This window comes from Mizuhopecten yessoensis, unplaced genomic scaffold, assembly GCF_002113885.1.
Source record: "Mizuhopecten yessoensis strain PY_sf001 unplaced genomic scaffold, ASM211388v2 scaffold8167, whole genome shotgun sequence".
Taxonomy (NCBI): Eukaryota; Metazoa; Mollusca; class Bivalvia; order Pectinida; family Pectinidae; genus Mizuhopecten; species Mizuhopecten yessoensis.
In genome coordinates, this window is record NW_018407412.1 from 282744 (window position 1) to 299356 (window position 16613).

General features: G+C 39.0%; 1 protein-coding gene across 4 annotated transcripts in view; it reads right to left on the reverse strand.

Moving 5' to 3' along the window:
* The window catches only part of LOC110455213, a 32351-nt gene extending 15845 nt beyond the window's left edge, over positions 1–16506 (reverse strand). Inside the window, exon 1 of one of the 4 annotated variants that reach the window (XM_021505196.1) lies at positions 16390–16506. In XM_021505196.1, coding sequence (XP_021360871.1) covers positions 16390–16437 — 48 coding nt within the window. In that variant the 5' untranslated portion in view covers positions 16438–16506. Of the gene's footprint in view, positions 1–421; positions 506–796; positions 872–894; positions 1019–16389 lie in introns of those variants that run through there. The other 3 variants (XM_021505195.1, XM_021505197.1, XM_021505198.1) reach the window with 3 other exon arrangements.
* Positions 16507–16613: the final 107 nt, after the last annotated feature.

Here is a 16613-nt window from a genome sequence, read left to right on the forward strand (position 1 = left end):
TCAAATTTTCTATGTTCAAATGATGGAGTATTTTGTTCTATAAAAACGTTATTATAACCTATGTTTCACATTCTTTTACTTGAAAAAAATCAGGAAGAAGAAGTGTCATATATCATAATACCAACGAAAACTAAATATTGTATACATATTTCTATGTGGTATATACAAACACAAACATTGATAAATCGTTTCCTTTCAGTTACACTTTCGGTAATGGTATGGGACCAAACATACAATAATTTTGTAACGTAAAAGTAAAAGTATACCACCAAAATGTACTGCTGTACAGCAACGAAGTATAAATACTGCGATCGTGTATACTGTCAAAATTGAACCATAATACAAAATAAATGCTTCAAATCTGCCAGGCCGCATTCGACGTTGATGATTTATCACCGTGATAAAATACAAGCCGCTGTACCTGCTGCCTGACGATTCGGCTTTGTAGAGTCTCTAGCTAGTAACCAGGCAGGGCTTCCCGGATCGATGCGTATTGTGGAGACAAGGAAAAAATGCACAGTTTTCTGATCAATATAAATCCAGCTGTGCCAGTGTACATAATTATGCAGACCGATCCCCAGTATTATGATATAAAATATTATATATAGCAGCGTAAGATAGAATATATACAAATAGTCGCATTTAATATTTATGTACATTTTGGTAATGTTCAATTTCGACCATCTGGATATTGAACAAACATAACAGTTATACCAGGGACGTATAGTGAAGATACTGTCACTGGTTATACGGAAGAAATTTAAGTTCTTAATTGTAATATCTGTAGTATACATACATTCAAACACAAACACCATCCTTACACCAGCATATTCTCCCTCTTCGTTATTACCATTTTTGGTACACTCGAACGCACTGTTTAATTAGTATACTTACGTGAGCAGAGGATACAAAGAAGAACGAACAAATGGATACAACCCACATAGTAAATCAAAATAGATGTTTTCTTCCTGTGTTTGATTGATGTCATAGTGTATTGATAAAAAAAAACGCATTTCTACGAAACATTATGTTCGGGGTTTTCCGTGTTTCTGTTTTACATAATTATGCACAGTACTAGTGTGTGCGGGCGATTCTATTTATAGCGAGCGCTAGGACAAAACGAAACTATGACAGCGTGCGCTGTCTCTCACTGGGCAGGACCGGGGAGATAGGATATAAGAGAAGGCAACAGAGGCACGGGAAGTGATGAACAGTTACTAGTGCCGTCTGTGTCGGAGAAGATCACTACCACGGTCTCACATTAAATATCTTCAGCTATGAACTCCCCACCTCTCTCTCTCTCTCTCTCTCTCTCTCTCTCTCTCTCTCTCTCTCTCTCTCTCTCTCTCTCTCTCTCTCTCACTAACACTAAACTTAATTGAAAATTCATTATGTTATAGGGAAAGGGCTTTACATAAGTTGGACAACTTGTGCCCAATCCTTTTGTATACTAGATGCAAATAAAAATATGTTTAAATCAAATAGGATATAACTCGTCCTGACTTGGAGCATGATATAACAGTTGGATATCTTATAACTTTATTTTATAGTGTATACGGTCCTCAGCTGGGACATTCTTATCAGGAAATAACGTAGATATTTTTCATTTGTACATTTATAAACTAAAGGAAGATAATGTTCAGTGTATATGGTCATTTAAAGGGTTGTATTAATTGAGGAAATAGAACCACGACTTATAAGAATGGTTATATGCCGTATGGTTTATAACTGAAGCTGTTAGCGTATACGGTCCTGAGCAGGGACATCCTGAGCAGGGAAATCGAGTACTTATTAAATCCGTATTGATGGATCAAGTACATGAAGGTGACAGTGTTTACAGTCAAGAGAGGAATGAAGATGGTTTAGAAATACAAATTAAACTATGTTTATAGTACTTTATCTTTGTATTCCAAGTTATAATGTATACGTCCTGTGCAGGGACATCCGAATCAGGATATCTTATAGTGAATCTATCCGTAGTTATTTATAAAATGTATAAAGGCAGCAAAGTTTGCAGTCAATAGAGGTGATTTTAAAATATAGAAAAAAACATCAAATCAGTCTTCGATCTTTTTAAATATATGTTGATATTGGAGCGTATCCTGTATTGAACAGGGACATCCGTATCAAGATATCAAGTACGCAATATATTCGTATTAATGGATCAAAAACATAAAGGTGACAGTTATTAGAGTCACGAGATGAGTAAATGTGATTGAGAAATAGAAATTAAACTATGTCTATGGTATTTTATCTTCGAGTTGCATACTAGTATAAGATCCTAAGCAGAGACATCCTGATCAGGTAATCAAATGGTTAATATAACCGTAGTTATTTATGAAATAAATCAAGATTGCAAAGTTTGTGGTCCAGAGAGATGTCCTAATGATTTTGAAATTGAAAATACATTACATCAACAATTAAATAGATCAATATACAAAAACTTAAAATATACTTCTTATAACGTACACGGTCCTGGACAGGGGCCAGGAATCAGGAACTTAAATGGAAATTATTTACGTAGGTATTGATCAAGTACAAAAAGCTAGCAATGCGAACGGTCAAGAGAAGTACATCTTATAAGCAATGCGGACTGCCAAGAGTAGCGTCTTTATGATTTTAAATAGGAAAATGCATTACATCAACAATATAATACTTCAAACGTACTTCTTACAACTAACACGATCCTCGGCGGGGACTTCATGATCAGGAAATAAGATATATATATCCATATATGTAAACATTTTTATTGTCAATGTAGGTAGCAGTGTCTATAATCATTAGAGGGGTCGTATCAATAAACCAATAATATCCAAATTTATAAGCCGTATAGTCTATAACTATATAGCTAGTAGCGTATACTGTCCTGACCGGGGCCATCCTGATCAGGAAACCACAAGCTCATCATATTCGAATCAATCGACCAAATACACCAGTTGGTAATGCGCATAGGTAAGAGATGGCTGTATATGATTTAAAAACAGAAATGAAACTATTTCTAACGTATTTGATCTTCCATATATAGATATCAGAACGTCTACGGTCCTGAGCGGGGGCATCCTAATCAGGAACTTAAATGGAAATTATTTACGTAGGTATTGATCAAGTACAAAAAACTAGCAATGCGAACGGTCAAGAGAAGTATCGTAATGATTTTTAAATGGAAAATACATCACATCATCGATGGAAAATGATCAGGAAATAAAATCATATTTTTTGCATACATAAATACATTTATAAACAAAATGTAGATCGCAGTGAATATTGTCATTAGAGGAGTCGTTTTAATTTAGAAATAGAACCCCGACTTACAAGAATGGTTATAAGCAGTATAATCTATAACTATAGCTAGTAACGTATACGGTCCTGACCGGGGCCATCCTGATCAGGAAAACAAATGGAAATAATGTATTTGGTTATTTATCGACTTCACAAAGAAAGCAATGCGAATGGCCAAGCTCAGGGTCCCGTGTTATGATTTTTAAATAGGAAAGTACTTTACATCAACAATGAAATACTTAAAACATACCTCTTCTAACCAACACGGTCCTCGGCGGGGACATCATGATCAGGAAAAGGGTAATTTCTTCCCATATATACATATAAACATTTATAAACTAAAAAATAGATCGCTGTATATATTGTCATTAGAGTAGTCGTATTGATTGAGAAATAGAACCCCGGCTTACAAGAATTGTTGTTAGCCGTATAGTCTATAATTATATAGCTAGTAGCGTATACGGTCCTGACCGGGACCATCCTGATCAGGAAAACACGTGCTCATTGTATTCGAATTAATGGATCGAATACCACAATTGGCAATGCGCAGAGGTAAGAGATGGCTGCATGTGATTTAGAAACAGAAATTAAACTATTTCTAAAGTACTTTATCTTTCATATATATTTCGTCGTTCATGTTACCTGTTTTACATTTTAAAATCATTATGACACATCTTTTGAACGTACTCATTGCTTACTTTACTGATGTGATGAATAACAACAGATATATTTAACATTTGATTACTTGATCAGGACGTCCTCGCTAAGGACATTATTTGTTTTTAGATGTATATGTACAGTATTGCTATCCATTTATTAGCCGTTTAAGTGTTCAAACTAAATGAGCCTATAAATCATCCAACTACATTTGACCCCTTTACGACTAGGTGAAGCTGGCCATAAATCTTGCTAAATTTGACCCCGCGGTCAGATCAGCTGGAGGCACAAACACTATGTCACAGACTAGAACTCCACCCACCTAGAACGGGGTGTTCTCGTTTCCCCTACTTTTTATATAATAAAGGAAAATGTTGATTCAGGAAGACAATGGCAAACCAACTATAGTCTGTTTCATACTTACCCCACAGGTAACTTACCTGTGTGAAAGTTACATGTGTGACTTGTAGCTTTGTTGGGTAAAAATAAGGTTTTAATACTTTTTTGAGGTTCAAATATCTTTATATGTTATCGATATATATATGGGGGAAACGAGAACAAGCCCTAGAGACATAGAGGAGAGTTAGAAAGCTACAGTTAGATGATAAATAGGAATTCGAAGTTAATAAGAATAGTAGTGTTGGCTGTATTTTGTAGATATTTGTACTTTTACAGTTTATAGTTGGAGATAATTGTTTTGAGTGGAGAGAGTGAGTTCACAATGGTGAAGAGTTGTATATTTTGTGACGGATTAAAATACTTGTGTTTTAAATAAAATGTGAATATAAATGAATTTATTTTGTTGTTAAATTAATTTGAACTGGTGGCAACGGAAATTTAGAATAGAAATCATCAGTAATACAAAAGAGAACGTAACACTAGTGACTATCAGTGGATTTTGGATTACTAAAACCTATTGTCCAGCAGTAGGGATATTAAGAAATGTAACACGGATGGCAGCTGTACGGAGTTCTGGCGGCAGCAATGGTATTATTACAAAATAGTATTTCATCGCTAATGTTGCTTATTTTTGTGTTCTTTGTTAACTTTGCTGATGTGCTGAATAACAAAAGATATTTAAAGTTTGATTTCCTGATCAAGATGTTCCCGTTCAGGACCGTAAACGTTATTAGGAATAATAATTTATTCCATCATTGATGTAATGTATATATCAATTTAAAAATAATAATGACGCATCGTTTGACCATATTCATTTCTAAATTTACTTACATAGCGAGAAACAACGGATGTATTCATAATTTGATCTTCTGATAATGATGTCCCCGCTCACGACCGTGTGTGTTTTAAGATGTTTATATGAATAGTTCATCTTTGTTATAATTTTTAATGGATTATTCATTTGAAAATCATTATGATGTCAGATATCTCTAACATTTGATTTCCTGATCAAGATGTCCCCGTTCAGGACCGTAAACGCTGTAATGAATAAAAAATTAGTCCATCATTGATCTAATGTATATATCAATTTAAAAATAATAATTACGCATCGTTTGACGATATTCATTGCTAAATTTACTTACATAACGAGAAACAACGGATATATTCATAATTTGATCTTCTGATAATGATATCCCCGCTTACGACCGTGTATTATTATTCTCTTTATTTCCTCCAAAATGAAGATTACATAAACAGAATAGCTACATATAAGAATTAATCAACATATATACATACATGGACATTGAAAGAGTGCACAGGTATCGTTATTTTAATGTGTACATAAATAATAATATACTCCTTTATTTCCTCCAGAATGAAGATTATAATGATAGAACATCACAATACAATCATCAAATAAACATCAATTATCAAAATTATTATACATATATTTTACAATAAATTTATGTAGTTAACATAATAGGGCATATCATTTAAGCTAGCAGTATCAGGCCTTTTTGATTATTTGACAATAATCAGCATAGATATAGTAAATGTGTCATTTGTAATATGATATTATCATTCGAAAAAATAATTTAACAGACGTCATACGGAACTCTTCTAGGTCTGAGTTACACAAATTGTAAGAAAAATTCCCCCCGATCAGAACATGAAATAATTGACTTTCGTTTAAGTCGTGCAAATATACACTGAACAATATATCGCTAATATTAATGATATTACACCATAATTCGTCCCTTAATTCGTCAATAGAACAACACAGCAGGACTATGTGGATGGCAACATCTTTATAAAACTGACCACATTTATGACATAATTCATTATGAGCCAACCACCTCATGGTAACAATTAATTTCATTTAAGGAATGATTTTTATTTTTTCAACATTTATGAGGTCATAACAACAATGGGTTTATGGACATATTGAATGAATCGCGTTAGCGATTCATGTAAAATATGTCCAAAAACCCATTGTTGTTATGACCTCATAAATGTTGAAAAAATAAATATCATTCCTTATATTTACATTGACGAATCCTTTCAGTGGATCGATATAACAACGAATAAAACAAATAAACAGGGTTTGTTCCTGCTTATACACGGGTGCAACGCAGTGGCGAGAACAGTGTTTTTTCGCGGGGAAATGTGACACTATCGTGAGAGATCTTAGCAACCGTCAACAACAATAACACAACAAAATGTAGTTCCATATTCAATGTTTATTTGTAGCACAGGACACGTGAATACGTGGATATTTCACAAAGCACAGTTCAATAATATTTTAAGATGTAAGAATTAAGCATCTAGTTCGGTCGTTCCGAGTGAGTAGTTTTTGTAGTGTATTACTACGCAGTGTGATCAGGTTACTATCAGTTCCCACGTGCTGAGATTCTATGAACACCTGTGTTATGCATTTATGAATGTAATTTTTGTCAATGGGTCTAAGCATACAGAATGTAAATATTATGTAATAAACAGCTTCTCTATTTCCTGGAAACTTTTTACATAATTTCCACAGCTGGTGTGGAACTAATTATAACTTGTCATGTATTAAAACAAACCTAGAGAAGTCAGTATTATTACACATCCTATTTAACCATACTTTTTCTTCATATCCATGCACAGCATATTTTAACCTGCATTTTCCAACGTGTTTTAAGAGGAAACCATCCCTCAGTTATATACTTCTGAACCGGATCATATCAATTATATTTTCTTAGAATCCTTAGGATATCATACGCAAAACCACACCTGACATTATTTTCTGCATACAGATTTACAATAAAAAGTATTGTAAATAATATACAAGACGAGAGTGTCGTACTGTGTAATCTGCATATCCTACCGAAAAACAATAACTTTTTAGTATCTATATATCCTTCTATACTTGTCCAACCCAGGAGGCCAGTACACATATCGGTTCTTGTTCGGGTTGCGAAACCCTGAATGGATTTGACAATAAAGTGTGCGTTCCATACTATTGAATTTATTATTTAACATTACTCCAACATGCGTTACGTATATATACGTTGTCAACTTCCGGAAGGGGGCAACTATAAAGATGAAAGATCCTATTTGCATCAATTTTCTTTCTCCTTGAAAATGTTACAATGCTACATTTTGTCGAAGAAAACTGTAACATATGTTGTAAATCAGTACGCTAAGTGCTCACTAGACAGATGTCATCTGCTTGGGATGGAATATTCACTCTTAAATCTGCAATAATTGCTCCTTTCTGACATTGTTCAAATTTAACAAATCATTAGTAAATACTAGGTACATTTTTGCCGATAAGGCGCTCCCTTGCAAGATTCCCATCTCCACCACAATCCATCTGGATAGAATGCTTTTATTGTGGAAGGTGATATAGACCTGTGGTAGGTGATATGGGTCTGTGGTAGGTGATATGGACCTGTGGTAGGTGATATGGGTCTGTGGTAGGTGATATGGGTCTGTGGTAGGTGATATGGGTCTGTGGTAGGTGATATGGGTCTGTGGTATGTGATTTGGATATGTGGTAAGTGATATGGACCTGTGGTAGGTGACATGGACCTGTGGAAGGTGATATGGATCTGTGGTAGGTGATACGGACCTGTGGCAGGGGTAATGGACCTGTGGTAGGTGATATCGATCTATGGTTGGTGATAGCGATATGTGGTAGGTGATATGGGTTTGTAGTAGGTGACATGGATATGTTGTAGGTGATATGGACCTTTGGCAGGGGTAATGGACCTGTGGTAGGTGATATCGACCAGTGGTAGGTGATACGGACCTGTGGCAGGGGGAATGGACCTGTGGTAGGCGAAATGTGCCTGTGGTAGGGGATATGGATATGTGGTAGGTGATATGGACCTGTGGTATGTGATATGAACCTGTGGTAGGTGATATGGGCCTGTGGTATGTGGTATGGGCCTGTGGTATGTGATATGGATATGTGGTAGGTGATATGGAACTGTGGTAGGTGATATGGGCCTGTTGTATGTGATATGGACCTGTGGTAGGTGATATTGATATGTGGTAGGTGATATGGAACTGTGGTAGGTGATATCGACCTGTGGTATGTGATATGAACCTGTGGTAGGTGATATGGATATGTGGTAGGTGATATGGAACTGTGGTAGGTGATATCGACCTGTGGTTGGTGATAACGATATGTGGTAGGTGATATGGATATGTGGTAGGTGATATGGACCTGTGGTAGGTGATACGGACCTGTGGAAGTGGTCATGGACCCGTAGAAGGTGATATGGACCTGTGGAAGGTGATATGGACCTGAGATAGGTTATATTGATTTGTGGAAGATGATATAGACCTGTGGTAGGTGATATGGACCTGTGGTAGGTGATATGGGTCTGTGGTAGGTGATATGGGTCTGTGGTAGGTGATATGGGTCTGTGGTAGGTGATACGGGTCTGTGGTAGGTGATATGGACCTGTGGTAGGTGACATGGACCTGTGATAGGTGACATGGACCTGTGGAAGGTGATATGGATCTGTTGTAGGTGATATGGACCTGTGGTTGGTGATACGGACCTGTTGCAGGGGAAATGGACCTGTGGTAGGTGATATCGATCTATGGTTGGTGATAGCGATACGTGGTAGATGAAATGGGTTTGTGGTAGGTGACATGGATATGTTGTAGGTGATATCGACCAGTGGTAGGTGATATGGACCTTTGGCAGGGGTAATGGACCTGTGGTAAATGATATCGACCAGTGGTAGGTGATATCGACCTGTGGTAGGTTATATGGATATGTGGCAGGGGTAATGGACGTGTGGTAGGTGATATGGACCTTTGGCAGGGGTAATGGACCTGTGGTAGGTGATATCGACCAGTGGTAGGTGATACGGACCTGTGGCAGGGGTAATGGACCTGTGGTAGGTGATATGTACCTGTGGTAGGTGATATGGATATGTGGTAGGTGATATGGACCTGTGGTAGGTGATATGGATATGTGGTAGGTGATATGGAACTGTGGTAGGTGGTATGGGCCTGTGGTATGTGATATGAACCTGTGGTAGGTGATATGGATATGTGGTAGGTGATATGGACCTGTGGTAGGTGATATGGACCTGTGGTAGGTGATATGGACCTGTGGTAGGTGATACGGACCTATGGAAGTGGTCATGGACCCGTAGAAGGTGATATGGACCTGTGGAAGGTGATATGGACCTGAGTTAGGTTTTATGGATTTGTGGAAGATGATATAGACCTGTGGTAGGTGATATGGACCTGTGGTAGGTAATATGGACCTTTGGTAGGTGATTTGGATATGTGGTAGGTGATATGGACCTTTGGCAGGGGTAATGGACCTGTGGTAGATGATATCGACCAGTGGTAGGTGATATCGACCTGTGGTAGGTTATATGGATATGTGGTAGGTGATACGGACATGTGGTAGGGGTAATGGACCTGTGGTATGTGATATGGACCTGTGGTAGGTGATATGGACCTGTGGTAGGTAATATGGACCTTTGGTAGGTGATTTGGATATGTGGTAGGTGATATGGACCTGTGGTATGTGATATGGATCTGTGGTAGGTGATATGGATATGTGGTAGGGGATATGGACCTGTGGTAGGTGATACGGACCTGTGGAAGTGGTCATGGACCTGTAGAAGGTGATTTGGACCTGTGGAAGGTGATATGGACCTGAGATAGGTTATATGGATTTGTGGAAGGTGATATAGACCTGTGGTAGGTGATATGGGCCTGTGGTATGTGATATGGACCTGTGGTAGGGGATATGGATATGTGGTAGGTGATATGGACCTGTGGTAGGTGATATGGATATGGGGTGGGTGATATGGACTTGTGGTAGGTGATATGGACCTGTGGTAGGTGATACGGACCTGTGGAAGTGTTCATGGACCTGTAGAAGGTGATATGGACATGTGGTATGTGATATGGACCTGTGGTAGGTGATTTGGATATGTGGTAGGTGATATGGACCTGTGGTAGGTGACATGGACCTGTGGAAGGTGATATGGACCTGTGGAAGGTGATATGGATCTGTGGTAGGTGATACGGACCTGTGGCAGGGGTAATGGACCTGTGGTAGGTGATATCGATCTATGGTTGGTGATAGCGATACGTGGTAGATGGTATGGGTTTGTGGTAGGTGACATGGATATGTTGTAGATGATATCGACCAGTGGTAGGTGATGTAGACCTCTGGTAGGTGACATGGACCTGTGGTAGGTGATATGGGCCTGTGGTATCTGATATGGACCTGTGGTAGGTGATATTAATCTGTGGTAGGTGACATGGATATGTGGTATGTGATATGGACCTGTGGTAGGTGATATGGATATGTGGTAGGTGATATGGACCTGTGGTAGGTGACATGGACCTGTGGTAGTGGTAATTGATATGGATCTGTGGTAGGTGATACGGACCTGTGGCAGGGGGAATGGACCTGTGGTAGGTGATATGGATCTATGGTTGGTGATAGCGATACGGGGTAGATGGTATGGGTTTGTGGTAGGTGACATGGATATGTTGTAGATGATATCGACCAGTGGTAGGTGATATCGACCTGTGGTAGGTGATATCGACCTGTGGTAGGTGAAAACGATATGTGGTAGGTGACATGGGTTTGTGGTAGGTGATGTAGACCTTTGGTATGTGATATGGACATGTAGCAGGTGACATGGACATACGGTAGGTGATATGGACCTTTGGTAGATTATCTTGACATATGGTATGTGATACAGACTTGTGGTAGGTGATCTTGACCTGTGGTAGGTGACATGGACTTGTTGGAAAGGTTATGGACCTGTGGTAGGTGATATAAATATGTAGTAGGTGATACGGACCTGTGGCAGGGTAAAAGGACCTGTGTGTGTGGGGGGGGGGGGGGGGTGTCTATGGTTGGTGGTAACGATATGTGGTAGGTGATATGGACCTGTGGAATGTGATATAGACCTGTGGCAGGTGACATGGACCCGTGGTAGGTGATATCGACCTGTGGTTGGTGATAACGATATGTGGTAGGTGATATGGGTTTGTGGTAGGTGATGTAGACCTTTGGTATATGATATGGAAATGTAGCAGGTGACATGGACATACGGTAGGTGATATGGACCTTTGGTAGATTATCTTGACATATGGTGTGTGATACAGACCTGTGGTAGGTTATCCTGACCTGTGGTAGGTGACATGGACCTGTTGGAGTGGTTATGGAACTGTGGTAGGTGATATAAATATGTAGTAGGTGATACGGATCTGTGGCAGGGTAAAAGGACCTGTGGTAGGAGATATCGACCTATGGTTGGTGGTAACGATATGTGGTAGGTGATATGGACCTATGGCAGGTGATATGGACCTGTGGTAGGTGATTTGGATATGTGGTAGGTGATTTGGATATGTGGTAGGTGATATGGATCTGTGGTAGTTGATATCGACCTGTGGTAGGTGATATTAACCTGTGGTAGGTGATATGGACCTGTGGTAGGTGATATGGATCTGTGGTAGGTGATATGGTCTGTGGTAGGTGATATCGGTCTGTGGTAGGTGATATGGACCTGTGGTAAGTGATATGGATATGTGGTCGGTGATATGGGCCTTTGGTAGGTGATATTAACCTGTGGTAGGTGATATGGACCTATGGTAGGTGATATGGACCTTTGGTAGGTGATATGGAAATGTAGCAGGTGACATTGACATACGGTAGGTGATATGGACCTTTGGTAGATTGTCTTGACATATGGTATGTGATACAGACCTGTGGTAGGTTATCCTGACCTGTGGTAGGTGACATGCACCTGTGGGAGAGGTTATGAACATGTGGTAGGTGATATAAATATGTAGTAGGTGATACGGATCTGTGGCAGGGTAAAAGGACCTGTGGTAGGAGATATCGACCTATGGTTGGTGGTAACGTTATGTGGTAGGTGATATCGACCTGTGGAATGTAATATAGACCTATGGCAGGTGACATGGACCTGTGGTAGGTGATATTGACCTGTGGTTATAGATAACGATATGTGGTAGGTGACATGGATATGTTGTAGGTGACATGGACCTTTGGTAGGTGATATTAACCTGTGGTAGGTGATATTAACCTGTGGTAGGTGACATGGACCTGTGGTAGGTGACATGGACCTGTGGTAGTGGTAATGGACCTGCTGTGGTAGGTGATATGGATATGTGATAGGTGACATGGATATGTTGTAGGTGATATCGTCCAGTGGTAGGTGATATGGACCTCTGGTAGGTGACATGGACCTGTGGTAGGTGATATGGGCCTGTGGTATGTGATATGGACCTGTGGTAGGTGATATGGACCTGTGGTAGGTGACATGGACCTGTGGTAGGTGACATGGACCTGTGGTAGGTGATATTGACCTGTGGTTATAGATAACGATGTGTGGTAGGTGACATGGATATGTTGTAGGTGACATGGACCTGTGGCAGGGGTAATGGACCTGTGGTAGGTGATATGTGCCTGTGGTAGGCGATATGGATATGTGGTAGGTGATATGGACCTGTGTTATGTGATATGGACCTGTGGTAGGTGATATGGGTCTGTGGTAGGTGATATGGATATGTGGTAGGTGATATGGGCCTGTGGTAGGTGATATGGACCTGTGGTAGGTGATATGGACATGTAGCAGGTGATACGGACCTGTCGGAGAGGTAATGGACCTGTGGTAAGTGATATAAATATGTAGTAGGTGATACGGACCTGTGGCTGGGTAAATAGACCTGTGGTTGATGGTTACGATATGTGGTAGGTGATATGGACCTGTGGAACGTGATGACGACCAGTGGTAGGGATATAGACCTGTGGATGGTGAAAGCGATATGTTGTAGGTGATATGAACCTGTGGAAGGTGATATAGGCCTGTGGCAGGTGATCTTGACCTGTGGAAGGTGATATGGACCTGTGGCATGGGCCATAGACCTGTGGAAGGTAATATGGACCTGAGATAGGTTATATGGATCTGATCTGTCGAAGGTGATATAGACCTGTGGTAGGTTATGTGGACCTGTGGTAGGTGATTTGGATATGTGGTAGGTGATTTGGATATGTGGTAGGTGATATGGATCTGTGGTAAGTGATATGAGCCTGTGGTAGGTGATAGCGATATGTGGTAGGTGATATAGATATGTTGTAGGTTATATGGATATGTGGTAGGTGATATGGATCTGTGGTAGGTGATATGGACCTGTGGTAGGTGATATAGATATGTTGTAGGTTATATGGACCTGTGGTAGGTGATATAGACATGTGACAGGTGACATGGACCTATGGTAGGTGATATTGGTGGCCACAGGCTTGTCGAGCTTTTCTTACGACAGAACACATGAAAATATCCCAGTTGGCAGAGATGTGACAAGATATACAATACGAAACAATGAATGCATATTGACTTTTCTTCAATAGCTCGGCCAATAAGTTTTAAGAAACAAAAACAATAAATTTGCAAGTGTGTTTCGAATTAATGATTAATTTTTTAAACCTTCAATTCTATGCAAAACTCGGGGAAATACAATAGGATCTCCAGGTTTTAAAAGTCAACCCCAATTCTCGACCCTAACTGTATTTCAGAGAATTATGAAGTCCAGAAAGATTCATTTCAAAGACGTCCAATTATTTTCAGATTTAGCAAAAGCTGTTTGAAGTATTCTGAAAACCAAAAAGAGGTGAACCAGAAATTTCATTTATTTATAATTTTTTGTTTATTTATTAACGTTTTTAGTTATTTTCATTTTCATTCTGGGCCCTCACTTGAGTTTCTAGGTGCGTGAGCTTAATACGTATACCGTCAATTATGTGCATTCTAAACTAGACAGGAGACGCGATCGACGGTTTAGACAATCTATTTTGAACAATGATGAGGATTTGTCACAGGCTATTAAAGGAAACATATAAATAGGTGTGGAGCTCATTTAAAGAAATAATAATAAAATAAAATATCCATATTTGCATTTATATACATAATTTCGAGGAGGTTATGATAAACATAATATAGATATCCCAATTTGAAGGTTATTAAACTAGTTATTTATATTGTATTGGTATAATTTATTTAACAACAAAATGCCTTAATGTGTTGAAACTGTAATTCAACATTGGTTGTGTCCTTATTATAGGCATCTTTAAGCTGTACGAGTATACGCGTGTTTACTCCTGTGCAGTGTTTTCATTGTTAAATCTAATAAAAAGTATTATTCTTGATCCTCTGTTCCATGTAAAGTAATATATGTCATTTAGGATTTCCACATCAATGTCAAAACTTTGACATGGCATAACATAAGATTTAATTATTCGTTTCTGAAGAAAAAAATCATACATTGCAGGATGTCTTTTTTTTCAGGGAAATATACAAAGCATGACTTTAACAGTATTCTGGGAGAGAAAAACGCAAAATCCAGACCAGGATTCGAGCCCTGGACCTCTGATCACAGCAGGGTCGCTCTTACCTACTAAACTATACCGAAGTTCCTGGCCCAGTCCCACTGCGCAGTTATATCTAAAACGAAAGCAAAGTGAGGCTACTCTATGTATGGAAAACTACAATGGAAATCTCTCGTGTTTTGGCTACAATGGGATAGGGATCCTTCAGCCCAATATTTGTATGTCCTGTATCTTTATGACCAATCAAGCATTTCCAAAGGTTTGATAAATTACGACTTTTCGTCTTTATACTTAAAACCGAATTAACAAATCCGGACAGCGTTATACTGTTGACTTTCCATCCTTACAGCCAAGATGAAGAGGAGTTAAATTACATTTAAGTGTATTACGCACACACTTTCGTAACAAGAGGACCTGAATACTCTCATGTCAGTGAGCTAGCTAATGTCCAAATATCCTTGTTCTTGGACTTTCCGTTCTTAAGAAGTCGTATGAGTGCTTTCACAAATCTTACCCCTGTGACTTTGAGTAACGGTAAGAGTAATTTATTTGCGCAAATTTTATAACAACGAAGCCTTAAAGCCAATGAAAAAGATATCACGGCCTTTCGGTACTTCAGTAGAGGTCGTTCGAGCGTCCCTGTGACTGAATATATAGCTCAATACCTCTCGAAAAAGATCGTCACTCAGAAGAAGTCGTTCGGGCGTATTGCTACGGATATGACTCCTGCATGCAATATTAATCATATGCCAATGTCATTTCTTTTTACAAACTTTGTCAGGATACTGGCCAAATATCATGACTCTATAACCTTCTCAGTGTTTCAGAAGAAGAAGTCGTTTGGACCTGCAATATTGGTAATTTTTCGCAAATTTTGAAGCAATTCATACCTGCTAATTACCAACGTATCCTCATGATTCGAGACCTTTCAGCTACTAAGAAGAAGTCGTTTGGGTGTATTAACAAATCTGGCCCTAGCTCTGAACTTGAATACAGGTCAACACCAGTTCTTGTTTACCAAGGGCACTTTGTTATGAATATCAAAACCAAACATAAGACTATTAATCTAAACCGGATCTCTTTTCTGGCCCCGAAAGAGTCAGATTCAGATTCAGGTTATTTTATTCCTTGTGTAAGACACATCGGGGAGTAGACATAAAACGACAGTCGAATATTGTGGTGAATTTTGGGGAGAGTTTTCTCCCTTAGACCGATAACCGTGCCGACAACCTCGATGTGACATCTCGGCGCGGTCTCTTCACATCCTGACTTGAACACACGTGAGTGATTTTCCTCCGCCTATTCTCATAGATTTTGGGACCTACGAGCAGTTCCCAACTACATGTTGTGACGGTGTGCAATAGCACACACCGAATTCACGACAATATGCCGATGCATATTGTACAATGGCAGTCCTTTTGGTGGCAGTCCAACTGGTGGCAGTCCAACTGGTGAAAATTACTTATACGTTTGGTTGTAATAGGCAAGTTGTCATTTAAAGTATTATAAACAGACGGATGACAAAAAATGGAACGCAACTTATTATTTTTTCACCTAGGTACGCGCACGAGACCTTTTTGACATCTGTTAAAATCTTATTTACAATTATTTTCAAATTTTCTTTTGGTCTTTATCAGTAATATATAATTTCTGAACAATGAACTTACGTGAGCAGTGAAAACAAGGAACATCAAACAAATAGATGTAAACCACATAATAACTCCATACGAAATCCCTTCCAAACTGCGCTTTGTAACTGAAATTCCATAATGACGTGTTATTCCAAGACTTTCTTGGGTTTCCCCACATTGCGTGGATCTATTTTTATAGTCATGTGCCGATTAATCGAGTGGCGTCAGACAGCTGCGCTGTCTCTCACTGGAACCGGGGC